This window comes from Sturnus vulgaris, chromosome 1 (assembly GCF_052056855.1).
Source record: "Sturnus vulgaris isolate bStuVul1 chromosome 1, bStuVul1.hap1, whole genome shotgun sequence".
Taxonomy (NCBI): domain Eukaryota; kingdom Metazoa; phylum Chordata; class Aves; order Passeriformes; family Sturnidae; genus Sturnus; species Sturnus vulgaris.
This window is the reverse complement of record NC_142243.1, coordinates 87292851-87317630: the sequence shown is the minus strand read 5'-3', so window position 1 is coordinate 87317630 and position 24780 is coordinate 87292851. Positions and strand designations below refer to the sequence as shown.

At 36.0% G+C, this 24780-nt stretch overlaps 1 protein-coding gene across 1 annotated transcript in view; it reads right to left on the bottom strand.

The window, feature by feature from the left end:
* Nucleotides 1-24780, bottom strand: part of LOC106850770 (ATP-binding cassette sub-family A member 13) — a 139392-nt gene that overhangs the window by 12311 nt on the left and 102301 nt on the right. Inside the window, exons 38-41 of the mRNA XM_088171259.1 lie at nt 16363-16513; nt 8788-8922; nt 6310-6413; nt 3701-3793 (exon numbers count right to left, since the gene is read on the bottom strand). Of these exons, the coding sequence (XP_088027385.1) occupies nt 3701-3793; nt 6310-6413; nt 8788-8922; nt 16363-16513 (483 nt within the window). The remainder of the gene's footprint in view (nt 1-3700; nt 3794-6309; nt 6414-8787; nt 8923-16362; nt 16514-24780) is intronic.

Genomic DNA, 24780 nt, shown 5'->3' with positions numbered 1-24780 from the left:
TATGATTTAAGTATTCGTATGCTTCAATTTCGCTCCTTGATATCTTCAAACCCAGATCAGGATACTTGTTGATTTTAAAATACTTGTTAAATTTGATTTGTAGAAACAAATTGAAAACAGACTTAAGGATGTCAAGAGCTTCTTATAAATAAGAACAATTTAAAAAACCTTAAGTTTTAAAATTTAACAAAGAAACCATGATAATCTACAAGTATCACCCCATTAATTTATTTTAGTACCATTCTTCCCTCGTTATATGAATGTGTATACTACTAGCCTGATACACTCACAGACATAGCACAAGAAAACACCACCCAAAAATACAAATTTTTAGGGTATTGGTAATTAAATTAACCTAAATGCAACAAAAACAGTTTTGTTTATGCTTTCCTTGTATTGCTTCATGGAACTTTTATTTTTTTTTTTAAACAAAATGTAAGAGGTGATGGGTTATTTACTGTGAGATGGTGCACAGGACAAATATAATAGATAGTGCTAATTGGAGGAAACACTGAAACACTAGGAAAAGACTGGTGATTATACCAGTGGAGGTGGCTGTTAAGGAAAACATCCTTCCTTCCAGGTAGATATTTCCTAATAGCAGCTTAAATTCATTAATCCTTTTGGTCTACCAGTTTAGACGAAACAGTATTTTCCTCTGTATGGCAATGAGAATGAGAGGGATAATAAATCATAGGGAGGGAAGGAAAACAGGAAGAATCACTCAATACTCTTCCACATCCTGGAAGTTTTTCAGGATGTTCACAGTGGAATAGAAAGTGAGAAAATAAAGATTTTAAAATTATTTAAAGCTTAATTATTTCAATGGATTTCTTTGGAATTCTGCTTCTCTGCCCCTTCCCCATCTCACTTAGATGCAGGAATCCTCCATATGGTATATGGTAGCATAGCATGGAAATTGTCTTCAAGTAAGTTTGGAACTTGAATTGCATAGAATCTACAATGTTTTTTAATCTCCTAGCAATTACTTTAAGTGTTAGGTGTGTGATAGCCTGGGTTTTATGATAAAGGATCATATTGGCATGTGTTGGAGCAATGTCTGGAAGCTAGACTAAGCAGCAAACTAACAGGAGTACAGGAACAGTCTTTGACTTCTTCCCAGCATTTGTCAAAAGATTCCCAAAGAAAACACTGAAATGTCTTTTCTTCAAGCTTTAACACTCTGTGTATGTGACGCCTTAAGACTGTGCTCTCTACAGTGGTTTTGTTCTTTCCAACCAAGAAAATATATCAGGCAGTCAGAGAAAATTCAGAAAACTACATGATTTTAATTAAATCCTTTGATAAAGCTCATGGCTATTTTTTATTAATAAAGGGTTCTAAAGTTTTTTTAAAATTCAATAGGTTCCTGAGCAGTTAGCGTGGAAAATTTGGAGACCAAATCAATCAATAAGCTAGGAGTTAAAGGGATTTTAGTCCTGCCTTAAATGAAAAACCTTCATGCAGCTTGAGCTACACAGTTTGTGTAGAAAGTCTCAGCAATATTGATCTCGAGTGCACTTATATTCCCATGTGAACGTCACTGATGGACATACATTAAAGAACTGCCTTGGAACACAAACCTGCTGATAGAGAAGGTGTGCTTTTTATAACGTTACAGCCACTTAAAAAAAACTGCTATGAACATGACTGACAAATATTCTTATTATGACTTGCTTTGGAGAATTTGAAAGAGACACTCCTATAGCCTTGATACTGGAATGGCTGATGTGTGACTATCTCTACAGTAATAATAGTACCAGCATCATCTCAATAAGAAGCAATATGATGACACTTCCAACAGGATACTTCTGCATTGATTTGCTAACTGTGATCTGGAAGAGGTTTATCTACAGAGGCAGAGCAGCACATTGAGAAGAAACTGCCTTATTTATATGAATACAGTGCATATTTATGAGTATTTGTCCTGGTCTAGGGCAAAATTTGGGTGGAAACCTCTGAATGGGGTCCCTCTAGAAAGCATATTCAAATGATCCTCCCCCAACTGGTTCAGGAAAATATTTCCTTGGAAAAAAAGTGGAAAAAAAACCTGTTGATTCAACGAGCTTTGGATGTCTTGTTTCTGTAAGAGAGAAGATGAAAAGATGCTGCTAAAGGAAACATCAGAAGCGGCAAAAAAATTATGAAGTCACTGATAAGATAAAGGGGAAGGTAGCCTCTGTGGACTGTCTGATTTTGCCCTCTCAAGGTCAAGCTGAGAAGACAGAGACATGTACTAACTCCAGAGGATCTGAAACATAAAAAGGAAAGACTCACATTCATCACAGCTGACTTTATGCACTCAACTGAAGTGCCTAAGTAATGCTATTTTTTCCTGACTGGGAGGACGCACATCTTCAAAAAGCATTTCCACCTGTCCAAGAGCTGCACTGTGCTCTGCATAGTGAGCGACACTGTCCTCTACATACGAGCCATTTCTCATATGAAAGAAATAAAGGATGCCTTCACACTCACTAATCTACTCCAGTCTGTGAGACAACAGGCCATTCTATACTATGAAATTTGGGAAGAGACAGGATGGCAAAGGCAAAGACCTAGATATGAAAGAAGCAGAAACTGCTGCAGATCAATTGACTTCTCATGCCTCCAGAAATTGAGGCAAATAGGCACTGAAAGGTGTGCAAACATGAAAAGAAGGCTACAATCAAACGGAATCATCAGAATTAGAGATGCAGACGTCAATATTTTTTCACTATTCGAATTGAAACATCTCAAAGTTTGTCTTCATGAAAAAAATTTGTAAGGAGAGAGCTAGCGTGGGTCAGGCACATCTTGCTAATGCAGCTGTGAAGCAAGGATCTATGGTTCTACACAAAGGGAAGGCCAGAAAGCCAAAAGGGTTGTCAAGGGACAAGAAGTTATCCAAGGCACATGACTTCTGCCTTATAATCATGGCAGACAGCAATTCCAGAGCATTTCTGTAGAGCTTGTTCCCAATGTCAAGTGCATCTGCACTTAAGAGAGCTAAGTGCTGAGCTAGTACAAAGCAGTGTAGTTCTGCTGCTTGTAAATGAGCTGTATCCTCTTACACAGCTGACTGTCTGCATGTCCCAACAATTACATTTACAACTCAGTGCAAATGTTCTAGCTATAAGTTGCAGCAACTTTCCCCTCAGCTTCTGATCCTCTTTCCTTTATGATGGTTTGAGCCCATCCTCTGAATTAAACATCCTCATTAATAGGTATTAAATTAACTCATGGGCAGAGTTCAAACAGAAAAAGGCTTATGAACACCAGGAAAAGGATGCAGAAAACAGTATAAATATCTGCAATTGTCAGTGAATTTGGTAGAAATCAGAGAGAGTTCAAAATAGATGTTCTTACTGTCTGCTGACCTGTTAAAAATGCTTCTTCCTGTTATGAAAAACCCTCAGAAGGAACCAAATTGTATTTCATCACTATGTTGAATTCTCACAATCTATTCCTTAGGTTATGTGCAGAAGTGCTACATTTTAGATGCAGATCTGTCTCTTTCAATTACCAATGCAGACTACAAAGCCCATGTCACATGTCAGTTTAGCTTGCTAAATTATCCTAGTTGGCTCTTTTAACTTCAGTGATAGCAGGAAAAAAGATGTTCTTAGCAGTTATAAGTGCTTATACCTTAGCACTACTAAAGCATCTAGCCAACTCTTAGATTAAATAAAGGTGCAGAAGTTTTGATATTGATGTATAATACCTGTTTTTAATGTGCTGGGGAGACCCAAGACACTTGAAAGCTCCATTGACCATAATAGCAAGCCTTGTGCAGAGAGCTTCACATTCTTCCATGCTACAAAATAAATCGAGGGGAAAAAACAGATGATTAGTAGTGAAAACTGAGAACATTGTTTATATCTGACTTCAACTAAAGTGGAAGAATCTGGAGAGCTGCAAAAACAGGCACACAAAACCTTTGGCCTCGAAGGGTAACAGTCAAAGTTGTAACCTTAATCAGCATATACCAACAGTTATTACCATATGACAGCTAGAAAAGAGCCTTAAATCATTATTTATATTTTTAGTCCATAGCTAACTGGACAATTCTGGTCAGAACATAAAGGTATCATTACCACAGGAAATGTCCCATAAGCAGTCTCAGGAATGGCACTGAGGGAGTCGTTAAATCTGTTGCTCCCTTTAATAGCCATTTATGATTATTCTGAGATAAAGGGAGAAGAATGAAAAGTTTGCTCACCCTTTCTTTTGCATAGTAAATGGCCTTGAAAAAAAGTTACCCTCAGTCTTATTGCAGGATACAAGAAGATCCAAAACACTACAATCCAAACAGAATTTAGGGAATGGAAATGTGTCTGAATGGAAAAGCAGGGTCCTCCTAAATGTGACTGCTTCAGATGATAAACAATGGTTTTGACATGTAAAATTTATGGCAGATGGGCTGCTACCCTACATATTATGCAGAATTGTGTGAGCAGCTCTTTCAAAGAAGCACTTTAGACTTAAGGAACCAGTCAGGACACACCCATCATCTCAAAGAGGACTCAAAGGTCCTACAATTCAGTGTGTCCCCTCCCCAACCCTTCTGAGGCAACTAAACAAGAGATGTCTCGTGTGCCTCAGCCATGGGCCAGTCCAAATCAAAGTGCTTTGACTGAATGAACATTGGCAATTGAGTACTGCCCTAGGAACTATTCCTTTATAATGAGACAGGGCTGTGCTGCGAACTGCCAAAGTGCTATGTCTGAGAGAGACAGGGAGAGGGCTGACACATCTTCACACAAATCAGGCAATTCACTAACTCCTAATGCTCCCCTTGGTATAATGCTCTCCAGCTGTGGCAAAATGACACAAATTTAGTGCTCTAGGGACAGTCAATAAAGCCTCACTCCTCTCCAGTTAAAACAGAAGTTTTGTCTCTGAAATGTAAGTAAAAAATTGTCTCTGAAAAGTAGGTAAACAGTCCTCAAAACCTGATTTTTACACAGCAAATCCTCTCTACACCTTACACATGTATTTGCTGACATATGAAAGTTCACTTCATATGTAAAATTCCTGTACTTATACAAGTAAACAATTTCAAAGCCCCAGTGGCCTTCAGAAAATAATATTAATAGTATAAAATAATTTCTCCTTTCTTTACCCTGGCACAACAATGTGAATATCACTGTACTTATTTTCTGTTTCAAGTCATTCATTCATAGAGCTAAATGCAGTTAGTACAATCTGATGGATTTTGTTTGTTTGTTTACATCATATTAGTAATAAGATCACAGAGCTCTTCTATTTAGCTAGTGTTTGACAATGAAAGGTTCTAAATCTGGACTGAAAAGTCAAAGTATATTTTTTCTTAAAATCACTGAGCTGAATTCATAATGCGTAACCCATGTTCCCTAAATCTGTGTGCACTTAGGTAAGCACTTGGCCATCAAACACAGGCACACAATTTTCAAAATTCAGTTTCCATAAATGAAACACAAGAAACTTTTTGGATAATTTTTCCATCAATAATGGACTGGGACAACAAATACATTTTAAGAATATCTAAAAAAAGTCTGAAAACAGAAAACATTTCAGGAAGTTTGGCCACATTCCTTTATTAATCAATCTATACTTCAAATCTCATTTGGCCAAATATTTCATTGCTGTTTTGAGTTTTGAATTTTGTCTTCTCTGGACATGTTTTCATGATCTCTCCCTCATTTAAAGAAATTTTGTATATAATCATGCATACTATATATATTACCTAAGGGAACATTTAATTTATTTCATTTCACTATAGATGTTACAAAACAGTATTGATGTTTCCTCCATTAAACCAGTATACCAGTGACCATGTCAGAGAACTGACAAGATATTTAATGTAGGTGGACTCTTCTAAGAGGATGGGGTCTCTCCTACCATTTCCAGTAATGCATAAGAGAATTGCTGATCCTTTCATCTTCAGGATGCCATAGGTTGCTCTTTTCATACACTGATGCAAAGAAGAAACTGAATAAAATCAGCTTTTTCACTCACACCTCCCTTTGTAAGGATTTTTAAGATAGACAGATCCAAAACAATAAACTGATGTTCCATGCATGAAAAGACACTAATACTCTGAGTAAGAAGAGCATGGAAAAAGAAGGCTGTGCCTTTGCTGTGCCTGCAGCCCCTTGAGCAACACTCCATTCTTTAAAAATTAAATATGAAAAATATTTGGGATTTAAATAGGTTCCTTTATCATGGATAGGAAGGAATTACCATAAAATTTCAAGACTTAATCTGTGTTTCACAACAGAGTGAGCATGCCTTCAGAATCTAGTGCTCTGCAGCACAGGAATATGGTGGCTGCTGGGATAAGGATCTTACCTATGGGACGTCAGCACAGCTGCACAGCCATCCTGAACTTCCTTCAAGATAGCTTTCCAAAGGTAGCGTTTAGAGCAGGGATCCATCCCAGAGCTGGGCTCATCCTACAGGAAAAATGAAAATGACACAGCAGCATGGAAAAAGCATACCACAGGTTCTGCCCAGCAGGAAGAATTAACACAATTCACAATAAAATTGTATATTTTTCTCTTCACATGTCACGTTTTCAGAGGGTCACTTAAGTGACACCCTGATCAATGTTTTGCTTTAACATATACAGTTTAATGTCTAAACTTATGGAAGGCACATTTTAGTAAAGAAGTGTATATAAACAATATTTAAATACGTTTAAATAACGTTTATCATACATATGATTTTTTTTATATCATATATGTATCATTGTAAGTATTTATTATATTATATCTGTTTTATTATATACACATGCTCTTTTTGATGAGAGAGACTTGCAAGTGGTTTTTCTCACTTTCTGGAAAATTTAGTGACTGTTTCTGGTCTGCATACACGTCTGCTGTGAGCACAAACAACTGGAGAAGTCCTATAGCTGCCCATCCCATACCCAGATGTTTGATAAGATGTTTGGATTTGACATCCTATACCAGTTACTCCCACAGTCCTTTAAAGAGGAATTTTTACCCACAATGGAGAGAATTCACAGGATAAAATAACATTAACTCAGTGCAAACCAACTGGCAAACACATTTCCCACTCGGATAGTTTTCATGGAGAAAGACATGCTGCTACAAAATCTACATTACCCCTTCTTATCTTTTCCTCACTAAATCAAAATTTTACTTCTTCCACTCATGGAAACAAAGGAATTATATTTGATTTACAAATCCAGTCTCTTTTACTACAAAACTAAGAAGGAAACTCTTCCAGTTGTCTTTTATCCGATGGGATTCCATGGGGAGTATCAGCACCTGTTAGACAGGTATGGCTTTGGCCAGAGTATTTTCAGCAAGGAATTCCATCTGAAACCTGGAAGCAAAGTTTTCAAGAAACAAAGCAAACAAAATAACGAATTTGAAGCTAATTTTAGTGCTTCACTACCAATGTCAGAGGTTAAAGAATTCAGTTCAGCCTCCCATTATCTGTGGACTGCTAACAAAGAAAACATAAAAAGCAATAAACATAAAGCAACCACAAAATTGCTCAAATTAATAGCTACAATCCTGGATGCAATTTAGAAGCAGATTCAGTTGTTTATATTGGTGTCTTTGCTTTCAGACAAAATAATAATAAAAAAATCTCCTTTTAAAATACTGAAAAACTCCTTTAATATCTGCTAGCTTTCTGAAGTCAGCAAATGTTTCAAAGGATTTGATATGTTTAAATATCTTTCTTTCCTCTTTTCGTTCTATATGCAACAGTCTGTGCCCTGCAGCAAGAAGAAGGCTGAAATGGATACTTGCAGTTGTACAGTGTCATAAAGACATTCAAAACCAGTTAGAGCATTTCCTAAGATCAGGAAAAAATACTGATTTAAGATAATCTCCTCCTTTTACTAGCTGAACCAGGGTCAGTTAAAGCATAAAATGCAAATAAAATATCTTCACTTAGAAGCGAGGCAATGGTAGGCAGTTAGAAGAAGCAAAATGTGTCTAATCTTCTGGAACACTACCCCAGAGAATATCAATTTTATCTGGCTCAACTTAGCCTGAAATCTCTTCCTGGAAGCCCTGTTTTTCCCCTCAACTCTGAGGAGCAGCTTTCCTACCCCGACTGTTTTAAAACCTTTATTGCACTACTAAACTGGTTTAGCTCTTCCCAGCCAAGTTTTGAGAAAGCAGTGTTCAATATTCTCTAGTGAAACAACAGGCAGTGGTATGAAAGAGAATGCAGTGTTGTAATGATGCAGTCCTCAAAGCTTTGTAGCTCCATGATCTTCACTGCAAAAGGCATTGTTTACACTGGAATGGCCAGTGTCAGGCCTGAATGGGCAGTAGTATACAAGAACCAAAATAACCCGGGATAAGTAATTCAAATTAATACAATTCATAAGTATTACTTGATTGTTTGACTTGTGAATGCAACAAAATGTAAGAACTAGCTAGGTTTATGAAATAAATACAACCTAGCAAGAATTAGGAGTGTCCTGAAAGAGCATGGGTCAATTATACATATTTATTGGGTAAATTAAAAATATTTAAATGTATTTGGACCATGGAATACTACAACTGGATTTGTGTTGAGGGCTTTTTGCTTTGTGTTCACCCAATTGCTCCAAGGAAGAAAAAAATAGGAAAGAAAAAAACAATTTCACTTTCTATTTATGTGAGCACTGGAGAATAAAATTAAAGCCATTCACATAGCAGAACAAAGAAGACAACTGTACATCTGTGTATTAATTACTCCCTGACTGATCAGGAAACTACCTGATTTTCTTCAGAGCAACATATAAGACGACAAAATTCAATGTAGCCCATTTTTCATAAGCACAATATTACTTTTACTCACCAGTAAAAGTATTTGGGGTTTACCAACTAAAGCCACAGCAGTGGAGAGCTTCCTCTTTGTGCCAGCACTGTATGTTCTCACCAGTTTGTCAGCATGAGCGTTCAGGTGTAACCGGTCAACAAGGTCCTCTGCAACCTGAAAATTTTTAAAGTTCGCAGATTTGAAGGGCAAAAAAAATGCATTTGTACATAGATTGTGCAGAAAACATTCTGTTCCTGACTGTTAAGAAAACATGCATATTGTTTCCTTATTTACCCACACTTGCTACATATTATTACTTCTGAATCTTAAGCACAGACAAAAAGCCGCTCTGGGGCCCCTTCATTCTTCAAAAATGATAAGGATTTTCTCATATGGAAATCTGGCTTTGTCAGTGCTCAGCACAGTCATTTGTATTTGGCTTGTGTCCATGGGTCAATGATCTAAAACATCTCTCATTTCAACTTATTCTTCACTATTTATTTGATCAAATACCTGAGTAACTGAAAATTCAAGTGAAAAAATTCTCCATCAGCTACAAAAAAAAGATGAAAATGTCAGAAAAGCAAGTCACAGTTGTGGATTTCGAGTTTCTTTAATTAATATATTAATGAAATTAATCAAATAAAATTATCAAATTAATATAGCTTTTTAATAACTGAGAGGGCCAAGCTGATCCTAGCTGAATTGGTTTTAACTGCCTTACAAAGAATGTATGATCAGAGCAAGCTGGGAAGGCATGTGAGCACAGCTGGAGACAATGCTCATGCTGTCCCCTATGGCCTTTCTTCCTTACCCTGTCACAGACAGTCCTGACATACAAGGCTCCCTAAAATAGTGGTGCTAGGGAATATTAAATCTATATCAGCTATTACTGCTGGACTGCCCAAGGAGATATTGCTCAAAACCATGAGGGATACAGCAGCAACTTTTCTACTTGCTCCTGCCAAATGCACCCTGCCAAGCAGCAGGTGTTTGGCATGGACTGCTGGGGGGCTGTGTCATCAAGGAGTGATGCTTTGTAACACAGCAAGTGTGTTTTCCACCTCTATCTAGGACAGCTGGAAGATTCTTGTAAAACAAGGAGTTGCATGGTGCTCTTACTGCCCAACATTGACTGCCAGAGCACCCCAGCAGTATGGTTCATTCCCTTTGCTTTCTCTACATTGCCTTCAGCAAAAAGCAAGGAGGGACTTGAAGGTTTGATCATATCAGATGGGCAGCCTCCAATTAATCCAAAAGTCCAATAGGAAAAAAATTCAATAAACAATATTGTGAATTAATATTCACTATCCGTCATAGAAAAACTGTCACAAGCATAATAATACTTTCTATAGGAGAGTTTTATGCAAATACCTTTGGAAATGAACAAGATATTCATGACCCTTTTTGCAAGATTTTTCAAGCAATACTTATCAAAGAGACATTTCTGAGAGCAAGTTGTCTGTAAGAAGGAACAATGCTGCAGCAGTGAGAATCTATAGTATTATTGTGATGATCCTTGGACAGTATCCATAGTCACTGCGTTTGGGGCACCTGGATGTATAACCTGATAGCAGTGCATACTCTCATACAAAGCCACATTTCAGAAATATTGCTCTGTCTACATTAGATGCAGAGGAAGTTTTTTTAAAAAAGAAAATATTAACAGCTAAACTAGCCACAGGTAATATTATACTGTAAAGTTCAAGGCTTCTGCTATATCCAAGTTCATTCACAGTAATTTACTCCCAATTAGAGATTATAGCTGTGGCTTTAAAAATGGTTAATCACCTAAGCTATATTCTAAGATAAGATAGCTGAGCTTAGTTTCCTTATGATTTTTTCCTCTTCCAAATATAGGTCTCATTATACACCAAAGGAACACAAAAGTGAAGTCTTCTAAAGCATATGGTAGGCAGCTTATCCCATCTACAAAACTGACTTGACTGCTACCACTGGGAATGCATGAATGTTAGTGACTAAAGGATTATCCTTCTACATATTCACCAACAATCACACAAATTACACAGAAAAGCTCATAAGAATTTAAGACCAGAAAGTGAAAGAATACACAATCCCAGATTTACACCAAATACACATTTTAAATTACAATAAGCTTCAAAAGTTATTAAAAAATGATCCCGACAGGACTATGCATCGCAGCTGAATGTAGTCAAAACTATCCTTTAGCTATGACTAGAACCACTATTTCTAAGACTGCTTTGAAGTGTCATCTAAAGTCAGCAAAATGCCTTTTTTTAAAAGAGACAATGAATGCTGCATGGGGAAGAATTGAAAAGGTCAAGGAATAGTGCCAGAGAGAGAAGAAAGTAACCATTCAAGTTAGATGGGTCTTCTTGTAGTCTGTAGCCCCCAAGGAGACTCAATCGCATCAGGTATGAACATAAAGCCCTTTGTAGGGAGCAACATTAAAAAGAACTGACTTTGCAAGATTTTTAATTCCTCACCTTGAATTCTCCTCTCTGTGGTGTGTGCTCAAGCATTCAGCATGACTCCACAATCTCCTGTTTCATACAAGGAGATAAAGCCTGGCAAGTGTCCCGCTATAGAAATTTTTCAGGATGAGGTTTAAAAGTTAAATAGGTAAAAAAAGAGGGGTGGGAATAGTACCCACTTTGCTGCTGCTTTAAATGTGGAGAGTTTCCAAGATAAACCTTGCAGATCACCAGAGCACAACAAAATCTGGCCTGATACCTAGATACACTCCTTTGGTGCAAAACGTATCAAATTAGAACCAATTTGGAGCTGAACCACATCAGCAACATAAAGGCAGAAGGAAAGGAAACTTTCCTACTCCCAAATATTTCCCAGTTGCACCTAGAAAAGTGTCCTGTTCCTGCTAACCCCCTCAACTCTTACATTTCAAAAGAACATTGCAGATTATGGTTCAGCAAATATAAGACTATAGAGCTCAATCTTCTTTCAAGAGATGACCCTAAGACCTTTTTCTTTAATGCATATTATAAGATTTCCAGTAATGTTTCCACTTCATCAATAATACCTAAGCATGAATGAAATGAAATATTAAATGAAATTAAAAATATTACATATTAGCTATATATTACATATTAGCAATATTATAGAGGAGCTTGAATGTCTCCATTATAACTTCATTTGTCTGTATAGCCAGTGGTTTGCATCATAGTACACTGTAAAATGAATAAAAAACTCCCTCTTAAACTGCTTTGGATGAAAGTCAGAATTGAGCGTGTAATCAATCCTCAGATGCAGATACACACATATATGCCAGAGAATTACAGTTTTAGTGGTGTCCTTCTTGTAGGGAATGTGAGATATATACACAAGCACCGTCTCTCCTTCCTTGTCATATTCAGCATGATGCTCTATTTGAATAATGTTTCAATGTCCTTCAGCAGCAAAGAGTGAGGAAATACATCAATTTACTTAGCAAGTTGGCAACATTGAGGCCAAATCAAAAGCTACAGAGTTATATGCAAATATATACATTGTAAGCACACTTGAACCATGAAAATATTTAATGTCTATTCATGGCTGTAATAATGTATTTAAACTTTTTCCTTCCTTCCTCCCCACGCCAGCAGTAAAAATTATAACAGACTGAGTTAACAAGCTGAGTTCTGTATTTTGGAACAAATTGAGATCTAGGAAATTGATATATTAAAGAAATAAAAATTAAATCTATCAGCTAGTTATTTCCCTATTTTCCAATGTTTCTTAAAACTATTTACTTTTTATTCTCATCAATTCTAATATATTTAGCAAAAGCTTTTCCCCACAATTAATTTGGGTTAGTCCACCTAGCTTTAGAACAAGCATTGGAATGAGCCCTTCAATCCATAGCATCTAAACAAAATCCCCCAATACTTTGTGGAGTTCCTAAAGACAACATTCATTCCAGAAGAGGCCATAAGATAATTCAGCTTTTGCACAAATACTGATTTCTGTGGGAGTAAAGGTCAAACAGGCATGGTCTCCACCATCCATCACAGAACTAAGAGGTACATCCATTCCACTGAAAAGTGGAAATTGTGTAACCACTAATGCCTATGGCTTTCCATTCCCTTTAAAAATTACTTCTAATATTCAAGTAAAAAAATAAGTGGTGCTAAGGACTTTCAGTCTGTGTATTTTCCAGAAAAACTTGGAGTTAGTAAAGACTAAATCTATTCAAAGACTGGAAACATCATAATGTGTCTCTCCTGACTTGAAAGGCTGTATCCATCATTGCATTAGTTTTCATCATTTCTGACACAATCAATAAAATATAAAACTTCTTGCTATTTATTTAAACGAATCCTCTTAAAGCAAATCTGACCCAATACTGATAATGTGTATTGTACCCAGTATAAGTGATAATAAACATGGATTGAATTCTAGAGTCATCTGAAAAATAACTTTATATGTCCAAAGTAGTAATTTAAAATGTCAGATTCTCAGTAAGTGGAGACAGTGTAGTTTGAACATCCTAAATAGCAATTATTCATCCATTCCACACACAAAACAGTATTTATTTGGCTTTCAAGTAAACTCAGGATTGTTAGATTTCTTACATTTAGGTCAAGTTTCTAGGGAAGCAATATTTTTTTCCCCCAAAATCTCATAAAACTATAGACACTAATTCTGCTTGGGGTCCAAAAAAAGTAAACATACAAAGAATAAATTAATTATTTCTTTACATTTTGTATGCTATAGGTGCTGGACATGGGAATCTGTAAACTGAGATTCTAGAACCAGAGCAAAATCTTCCTGGAGAGTTGATGAAAAAAAAAAAAGCATACTGACATTCCAAAAAGTTACCTCAGAAGACCCGAAAAACCTTCTTTTGAGATTTGCAACAGAGGTTTTAATGCTAATGAGGGATGCCATTTGATGGTATGCTAATAATTTTAATTTTTTAACAAGCTGAGTTCTGTATTTTGGAACAAATTGAGATCTAGGAAATTGATATATTAAAGAAATAAAAATTAAAAGTACTATGTTTCATCAATATCTTTCTAAATAACCCAAAAGCTTTACTCTAATTTTCCCAATTTTTAACAAAAAGAAATTTTCAGAGCAGATTTTTGAAGCATAACAAAACTTCACATTACATGTGAAGCTTAACATTGATAGTAAATGACCCATTTTTCTCCTCCTTTCCCATTCATTTAATTACTGTTTTGGAACATTAAGTGCACTCAACTTTATGTCAGGCACTTAACTCCTGCTGCTGATAAATCTGTCTAGCAAAGGATTTGGTCCTTGAATTTAGTGCTTCAATAGACAACTTCAGCAGCAACACAACCTGTAAGTCACCTGCCTGCTCACCAATTTCTCATAAAACAAAGTGAATGTATGTTTCTTTCCTTATCAAACCAATGTGCTCTTTAGAATATATGTGTCTAATATTGCATATTAGTGCAATTAGTCACTGGTAAATATTCAGAGGCAGGCTTGGACTGCTGTATCATAGGCAGGAGGGAATGATGAGAAAATAACAGCTTACGTTTCCATACAGCTGCTCCTCTAAAGCATTCCAAAGCCTTATTTTCTTTATAGGCAGCTAAAATGCTCGCTTTCTCCAGGCACCAACCATTTCTGAGTTGAAGCACAGCAGCTGTTGAGTGCTTGACAGCAGTGCCACACAGGAGGGCCCGGTGACAAAAACATTTGTTTTCCTCTGAGATAGCTGCATTTCAGTGTTTGATGGAGGCAAACCAGAGCAGCTAAATATTATTTGCAGGAGCGCTTTGATGCCTTGATCACAAGCATATGGCAACAAAGTCTGCCCTGCAATCTATGCAGACAAAAAATTAATACAACTGAAAGGAAGAATGATCTCTCTTTCACAAATGTGATGCTAAGGCACAGAAGGTTAACTATAAAGAATAGTTTAAGCCTATACCTAGATTATCTGAGGTCCAAGAAGGTTAATGTTTGTCTTCTCTCAGTGCACACAGTACTATAACTCATATATAAATGAATGATTTTCATCCATTTGAAGAGGGATGTGTATGTGGAATACCATACCACATGAGCTTCCCTAGCTGCTATGGAAGAACTGCCACTTCATGGACAGAACAGGTAATTATAGTTGAGGGCTTTAGTGCAATAAGAACCATCCCTTAATATATTTTGGATTGAGGGAAATATATGCAAGTTTTCAGTACTCTGCTAGTAGTTCAAAGTAAAAATTAACACCAGTAAGTTATGAAGGGGAAACAATCAAACAAAAGACTGTATGATAATTTCTGAGCAGTCTGCAAATAACATGCTGTTAAAACAGGTAAAAGTCCAGGCTCTGTTCTGGACAACGGATACTGCCCAAGACAAGGGGCAAAGACTTGCAAGAATCACTTATTTTCCCCAGACTTTTATCTAGAAATACCCAAATGATCAGCTTAAGACAGTAAAAATTCAAAATATTGCCTGTCCTGATGAATACTCAATGTCCCTTATAGGAATCATACTTTTTTTTTCTGAAATAGCTCAGGAAGAAGAAAACAGACTGCAGAGAACCAGAAAGCAGTCCTCTCACATACAATAAGGGGATTGGTAGCAAACCACTTATTAGACCCTGAGGCAACTGCTAGAAAAATGCCGTGTAGTAGGAGGAAAAAAAAGAAAAAAAAAAAAAAATCAGTTCATGCAGTTTTGCTTCCAGAAAAATGAAAGGAAAACAACAGGCAGTATTCTGAAGGTTACGAGGGCAGAGCTAGAGCAATACCTACCAATTGGGACCAATCTGTACAGTAGGAATAGACAGATACCAATTTCATATCACACTATTGTTTTCTCATTTTAATAGAGATGCAATTAAGCAGAAAAGACTGAACAGCTCAAGTCAGGTCATATTGTAAACTTCCATCTGCTGATACAGAAACCACCCCCATGTTTTACACCGTATCCATTTCCTACTTAATTTCTGGTATTGGCTGGCTGGTTGCCTCGTTACAGAAAAAGGAGCTCAGACTACTGATCAGCACAGCTACACCTGTATCTGTAAATCCAAGAGCCCCCAGGGATATTCCCAGATATTATTAACTTCGATGCTAGTAAGCTCTCAAAGCATTTTCTTTGGCCTGTTCTCCTTGTACAACCCCATGCTTTGTGTGGCAGCTGGAGCATTTAAGAGACTACTCCCATCTTGTCAAGTTTATGACAGCAGAGTGCTGACAGCTCATATCCCAGTGCCCATGTGATTCATTTATTTATACAGAATCATACAAAAATTTTAGTTTCTTCAAAGTTAAATCGTATCTCTGAAGAAAAGTTTTTTCAGAGGTACAAGGCTGAAAATATGGTGTTCTCTCACAGTTCTTTAAGCATGATAGTGAAGGCATTGAACCATTCATAAATTTTATTTCTTTTAGGGTTTTTGTGCCTGAGATTTCATTTGCAGAAAAGTTATTTTACTATCTGCAGTGATTTTATTGTGTTTTGAACTGGCATAACAGATAGAAAAAAATCCACATTATTTAAATAAAATCATGGTAATGAAAAATCTTATTACTAAAGTTGTTAAGATGAAATGTTAGAGAGTTTCTCACGTTAAAAAGGTACAATAGTTCTATAAACCACACAGTCCAGCCTGGCAATAGTTCCCTCTGCAAATCTGTTCTAGATAGTTACCTTATGCATATCCTGCTTTGGAATTCCACGCAGTGTGCAGTAATAATAAAGATGCTCCCAACCAGTTAAAAGTTCATCCAGGGCGTCTTGCTGTGGACAATATCCAATAAGAATACCTTCAGAGCTAGCAGAGAGTATATCCATTTCAGACCTGTTTAAAGAAAAATAAAAGTATTTCAATGTTGCTTAACAAATCCCATGCCCTGGGTTCCACCCCTGGGATACAAAACAAACACACACAACCTCAAGTCTGCAGATAAAGGAGTTTGAGTCTCTCTGCTGTGGTTACTTAGTGCAGCACCACCCATACACAATGCACACTTTTTGTGCCTTTTGGGTTAGCACAGCCACCAGCATGTCACTGCTGTGACAGCGTGTGTCAAGGTCAGCATACCAACACATGAGGAAGAGACACCCACGAGAATTAATGCTCACCTGTTTTACTTCTCTTATCTTTATGGTAGTACCTGCTCTGAGGGGACACATTTCAAACCGTACAGTGCTCATATTGGACGTTATGCTATATACAATATTATATTCAAATCAATCACGTTGAATATTGAAAAGGAAGGACTTGAGAGGGAAACGTCGCTGTGCATTCCTTGTGTGTCTATGACCACACGTACGCATGCGTGCATTGTCTGAACAAGAGTAAAACAAAACACTGGATATCAAAGCCTAGTAACTTAAAAGACAATGCAGAAAAAAGTATAAAATTATCCTGATTTAAGAGACTTTGGCCTCCACTTTGTAGCTCTACAGCATTACTTGAAATTACATTCATTGCTAAGAAGCAAGCTTGATTGCAAGGGTGTCTCATTACCCATAATGACACTAAATCTATCCTATTTATTCCAACATCTAATTCAACACTCAATGATGCTGATTTACATGTACAGAAAGACCTGTCAAAATGAAGATACTTTAAAAAATCTGAGCTTTGAAAGAAAAAAGTTTTCAAAAGATTCTGAGTAACAGAATGTTTTTCCTCTTAGTGGTTTTCTACATTTCTCATTAAAAGAACTAAATATATGATTAATCATTTAGACACAAAGTAAATGCATTAACTGCAGGATCTACAAATACCAGCACAAGTGGAAATATAAATATGTATCTCCTGTTAACAAGATTCAGGAGTCTGTGGAGAAAAAATTCTGCATTTTACATAATGAACCACAGCATGAAAATATATTTTAATGCTATCAAAAGATAAATTAACATGATTATGACAAACTTTGCCATGGAATAATTAGAATGGTCCTTTGCTGTTAATGGTAAAGAAATAAAATCATGGTATCTTGGTTGGTTTGGATGGTGCTATGTAAGTTATCTGCCTCTAGACGCCTCTCTAAACAATGAGTTAGCAAAAGAAGGGTGATAGAAGAAAGAGGATAACAGAAATGTTCCTCATTAATTTATATCCACTTACAGGACATTTTCAATGAAGTAAATACAGAATTTTCACTGTCTGTTTCCAACCATACCTCTGGCAAATTAAATCCTTCTTCTATAGTCATCTTTACAATGGGATATGGATTGAATAGTGCTGATCTTTTTGTATAACCAGTCAGAAGCAGTGAATTCCTTATTTAATTAATTCTAACACAGAAAGATACTATTCACAGTGAAATGTTATCTAGATGCTGCCAAACACAGAGAGATGTGTCTGAGGTTTGTTTTGCTAGGAAGATTCATGCACAAGGGGTTTTTTTGGTGCAGCTGCTGTCTTTTGAGAAACAAGAGACTGGGCTTTTGGTAACATGCCAAGTTCAGTCAGAAGAGAACAAATCACACTCAGGGGTAATTTCAGGGACATTTACTCAGCATGAACCCTGTAGCTGGATAGAAACATCTTGTCTGCAATGGGCCCCCAGCACGGAGAACAAAAAGTTAAATATGGATGGCTGCAAAAAAACAACAGACATCCAATTTTCTTTAGCTAGAACGCTATTAGAGCATCCTTACTCAGTTTACAACAGGAAATAAAAAGTGTTCTCAGTGCTAATTGTACACACAGGGTTCTAGTGCTCTGCCTATGTAAAGCACCCTGTCTTAGGCGAACAGTATCCCACTCACTGACCTTTAGATTTCATAAAGGAGAGCAAAGTGATAATGCATCATTTAATATTCTTATTCAGTTTTCGCTCTTATCTTGCAAATTTATCCATTAGTGCTGACCCTGAACACTTGAAACTTCCCATTAACACAGAGATTCTCATGCATTCAAGGACCTTTCCACCTCACTCCTCCCCCTCATCTGTGTATCTTTCAAATCAAAAACAATCCAACCAGAAAACAAACAAAACCAATAAAAAAGCCATATTAGGATTCTTATATTTTAACCAGACTTTTTTTTTATGTGCAGTATAATGCTTCTTCTTCTCTCATTAACATCACAGAGTAGATTTCCAAATCAAAATTATGGACATTATCATTCAGTTAGCCAGGTCCTAAGCTCTTTCTGAAGATATAAACAATATAAATAAACAATAGATGAAAGAAAAATACATTATAATTTTTAATTATAGTAGGTATTGTACAACAGAAAACAAGCTCTCATCTTAGGAAATTGATTTTCCTTGAAATTCAGTTAATCTCTCAGATTTAATTTTTATGGGTCTAAATTAAATGAACATTTCAAGTACTGATGGCATGATACTAGAAAATCTTCTCAGTAAATTATATACTGTAAATACTTTTGCTTTTTTTTAAATTTCTGATTCGATTCATTAAACTAATTATAATCTTCTTCTTCCTTAACAAATATCATCATATATGCTATTATCAGAATCAAATTAGAACTATATTTTTTAATATTTTCTGAAATATAGTATAGTATGCAGCAAAATGGTGATTCTTTTCTTCTCAAGCTAGAGAAAAACAGCCATTTGTTTTCTGCCCTATTATTATCAGGATGCCAGAATTTTTCACTATTCATTCACATCAAAAACAAGACATACAGGAGGAAAAGCTCAGCTCATTTTATAAATAGAGAGAAAGAACATGTAAGTATGGATTCCAACCCCTCTCAGGCTTTTGTCCATGGTATAGCAGACACAATGAAATCTAGCATAATATCTAAAATCTGTAGGGAGAAAAACAGGCTTTTACACTAATAAACAACTTTCTGTATCTTTATAATAACACCGCATACTTGTTATCTTTAAATTGTTAGCAATTTTGATTACATCATCTGATCAAGCTAAGATATAGAACATGTTTTCTCCTTCATTTTTGGACTACATCCTTATGCTCAATAAACACTTCCCCTCTTTAGTTAAATTTTCCTGTAGAGTGAACAGCTGCAATAAATGACATCACCAGAATATTTCCAGAAGTCTTTATATTTTAAATATAGTTTTAAAGTCGCAGAATTGCATTTCTAGAACTCCTTCAGAAATGGTAAACAGAACATCTGGCATCCACAAGAAAAACAGAGGAGTCTAGCACTTGAAGCATGGAAGATTTTCTATTCCATCCCTGTCTAAGTACTTTGGTGAGAATCATGATATTTTGGTGCAAGATATCCTGAGAAAACATCCAGGACTCAATCAGACTTTCCCCACTATGGAGTGCTCATCTCATAGTTTTGTACTATTGAGGAAACAAACTTGCCAGACTTTCAAGATACTGGGATCATAAACTAAAATCAGAGTATAGAAAATATTTGATTCAAAGTTGTTCCTCCAGGGACCCTTTCAAGGCTTTCTACATTAATCTATTCATTCTGAGTGCATAAAGAAAAACCTGCAATCTGATTACAGGTTATATGGGAGTGGCATGGGGCACTCTGGTCAGAAAGCCTTTGCTGACACTGCAATGAAACATGAAAGAACAAAACCCCTGGGATGAGTGAATATGATATTGGACAAAACCTCTTTCCTTCTCATGTATAAACTGGACCTGCAGTTTCCAGAAGGCCAGAGTGGCTATTGCAGAACTAGATTTGGATCTTGAATGTTACCAACAGTGGTTACCAATATTGTTTATAGGTAGTTGTGGGCTGGCATTCAAAGGTAACCCTCAGTGCTGGGTTTCCAGAGACAGCTTAGTACCCCTGATATCAGTCTTATGGCTGGTTTTGGAAAAATTGTTTCCCTTTTGGCTCTACTGTGCACTTTGTTTCACTTTTATATGCTTTTTCTCCAGTTTTTGAATGCAATTAAATGCAGTGATATATATGGTACTTACAATACCACATATATATATATCTGCTTCTGCAGAGAGATAAATTCCATTAATTAGTCAAAATGAAAGATAAATTTACAAATTGCAAAAGTACTTAGACATTTCATTGTACTCATTCAGTTCAGTGCATACTAATGCTCAATTAACATAACAAAAAATCAAGGTTAAAATATAATTAATGTAACTATAGCTTCATTATAATTAGACTAATTATATTGATATACAGTGTAAAAACAGCTATTTCAGCCATTATATTGATGCAAATTTATTCTTCCTTTCAAGTTAAGCTATTTGAACTACATTTTTAATTATTTATCAAGCTGAATATCATACCTATCAAAAGAGTCAAAGTTCTAGCTATAAAGAAATACTTTAGTTTTCCCTCTATGTAGAGGAGTTCTTTGGTCCTATGACTTTGTAATCCAACAACTGACATGACTGACACTTAATTCAAATAGGATGGGGAATTGCTGTCATGGAGGATCTCTGTGCAGAAGGAAGATGGAAATTCATGGGAGATAAATTAATTACATGAGGAAGATTGCCAAATGCTTCAGCCCTTGATGGGGCAACTTATGAACAAGATGTCACCTGGTTTATCTATTTTTTTGCATAGGCACCCCACTATACTCTAAGTATGAACTTAAAGTCATCTCTATTCAGCAAAGTACAACAGAGAAGATTGCAAAACAGAGAGCACCAAAAAGGCAAACAAACCACCAGTCACGTTATTTGTTATTTTACATTGACCTTGCCATGAGGCTTAAAAGGATTTTGACACTTTCTCTTCAAAGCTGTGTGAGAGAGCTGTGTGCTCTCTCTTCACTTGAGAGAGGTTTTATGACAGAGTCACTAAAAAGGGGTTAAACACAAGTACAGAAAGGGAAAGAAAATAAAGCTTGGCCAAAGTACACACAAACACAAAAAAAAAGTAGAAGAGATGTACAGTATCTGCTGGTATGTTAGCCCTACAGACATTCAAAGACTACGAAGAGTCACTTTGTTCTCCTTTGTGATACCACTTTGTTAAATGTCAGCTTTTCTTTTTACATATTTAATGCAGACCTTACTTCTTCAAGGGGTTTGACAGAAAAAGTAACTACAGAAATGTTTACAGTTTCATACACCTTTCATTTAGACAGCTCCCACATTGGTGGCAATCTAGTTATGGCAGTAGAGCCAAGCATGAGATAATTTTAGTCGATTTTTACTCTTGTAGAGCAACAGCTGTGCTACAGAGAACACAAAGAATTCTTCTAATTGTCAAGCAGATCATGCAATTAATTATTAAACATATTTAAGTTTTGCAACTCTTTAAAAGCCTGTCAGTCTCTTAACGTCTTATAAAACCATATTTTCGAAATACAAGTAAACAAATGCTATTAAAATAATCTACTTTCTAGTAATTATCCTTTTTGCTTTTGCTATTTCTGCCCATTATGAAAGATACTGCTGGTACTTTGCTATCAATATTTTGTTTCCAAGCCTTCTGAAGTAACTGTTTCAATGCTTCACCTTCCTTTGGTGCACTTCAATACTGGAGTGGCAAGTATCCCGAATATGGAGACACTCTCTAGAAGTTAATTACTTCTCTGTTTCATTTGCACAGATATGTCACTGATAACAGCAATATCAGTGAGGTACACAAAACAATAAAAAAAGTAAAATCCACAGTGAAAGGCATTATCTTCATAAGATTGGCTGTGGTTGGTGATAAATTGCTATTATTTCTTTGACTGGACTATTTTAATCACACAACAGTAACAACTAGAATAGGCCTTCAAAGGTTATATAAGTTGCCTAAAACATTTTCTGCAGAGAGATATGAAAATTTAAAAAAAAAAACAGGTTTAAAAAAAACTAAAACTGCTCAGCTTGTATATTATATATGTGCATTAGTCACACAAATTGTCAGATGCAAAGTTCAGGCACATAGTGCATTTAAAATACCCACTTAATTTGAAGTATATAAAAAATAGAAAACCTCAATTAAAACAGATCAGAAGCCTTCCCTCCCCCAAAATCATTACCCCACCAAAGAAGACCAGGAAAAACCAATTTGCAAAAACGATGAATTTGGCTCTAGTATTTAACAAACATTTCCACTTAATGACATCCTGACTTATGAATCCCAGTGATACTGAAAACTAACGTGTAATACCTACCTTCTATGGATTTTATTAACTTTTGTTCTGAAAACAGACACAGGTCTCATATTTTTAGGAATAAGCTTTTTTTTTTTTGGTGGTGGTATTACACATTCAGCAAACAACCAACCTAGAGGCCAACAAATCTTTTTAAAGTACTTGAAGATGTGAATCTGCTCTTATGTAGTGTTAAAAAGGAAGTTATTTCTCAGAAGTATATTTTTTTAAAATTTCTCTGAGACTAATAGCAGCAGTTCCTTGAATTCAAGTTGATTATTGGTGTGTGAGGCTCTTTCTCTATAACCCCTCTGCATTTCCAAGATATTTTAACTTGAATTGAATTGAAGGTAGAATTTCAAAAATTCTATTGTGTTCAACTTATACCTTTGAAAAATCCCATCTTCCATTCCTAGATTTATGTTGTTCCAAGGTGCAATAGCTGTCCAATATAATTCAAGGCCATTATCAGGGCACCTGCCTCAAAAAGACACCCCTGAATTCATTTTATATTCAGTATCAATCAGGAAAATGTTTGCATGAATTTGTTTGTTTTTTTGTTTGGTTTCTTTGTTTTTTGTTTTTAAAACAGAAACTTTCAGGCATAGTTATGCAAAGAAATGGAAACTGTTATTAATTAAGGATTTTATGCATAGAATAAAATTAGCATCATCAAGGTAGGGTTAGATTAGATGTTTGGAAGAAATTCTTTACTGTGAGGATGGTGAATCACAGGAAGAGGCTGCCCTGACAAGCCGTGGATGCCGCATGCCTGGAAGTGTTCAAGGTTAGATGCAGTTTTGATTAAGCTAGTCTAGTGGAAAGTGTCCCTGCCCATGGAGGGGGATTAGAACTACAGGATCTTAAAGGTCCCTTCCAACTCAAACCACTTCTTGATTCTGTGAAGGATCCATCAGACTACAGTATCTGGTCATTTCACAGAGGGTAAAAGATGTGCTCTTTCCAGTCAAACCCAAAATCTACATCTAATCTGCATTATTCATCAGGAATAGGTATCAGAGATAATGTTTTTATGGAATCTCCTTCATGATGTAAATTTTAAACAAAAAATTTAGTTCTGCTGACCAATAAATATTCTGCAGTTGTGATCAGCAGTTGCTTTCTTCTGCTGACTGTAGGCTCTGTGCCAGGAACACCAGGCTTCTGAGTACACTACCAGAGTAAGAAAAGGATAAACCTTCTTATAATAATACCCCCTTCCTTCATTTAGCTGAATCATAAATACAAACAAATCAACCTAAAATTCCCTGCAATTAGTAATTTTAGTCATTCTTAGCTGCTGAGGAGTGGTTCTCCAGACATGTTGTGGTTACCACCTCACCTCTGGAAGAGTAAGCAAACTTGCCTCGTAGTGATTCTCAGGCGTACAGCAACACAATACACCATGATCTGCTCAAGAGCAGTTTCCAAAATATGAAGCAAGGAACAAAGTCAGGAGGGACACAAATTTCTTCTCACAGCCTCAAATTGTTTGTTTCTTTAAGTTTAGCTACTGCATAATAGCAGCTCTTGGTTAAGGTTGCCTTCTTGAATTAGCATTAAGTTTTGAAAACTTGGGAATATGGGATTTACGCTCACTTCAGCTGCTGCAAACACAAAATCCATAAACTCGATTGACACCACCATAATACAAGGCAATAATTAACATTGTCAAGGGAATTTTGTGCACTGAAATTCAATCGTCTAAGGCTTTCTCTCAAGTCTCCTAAATGTGTCAAATTTCATTACCTATGTTTTAGTATATGGTAAACAACATTGCATCTTAATATATGCTTTCATGTTGGATTTACAAAACACAGTATGGGAAATGAAAGTGACATACACAATGTCCAGGGACAACATTTAGCCTACTGTAAAAAGCCAGTAGCACACTAAAGTTGACCTTAGAAATATTTTTATCTGTTTAACCACAGGTACATAGCAACACAGCTGATAAAAGGAATCCAGGCATTGTTGAATTGTTTTGTAACTTTTTAAAAAATATCTTAAGGGGTTCAAAATATATATAATAGGAAGCATATTGTAAATATCAATATATAAAATAATGAATTATATTCTTATAACT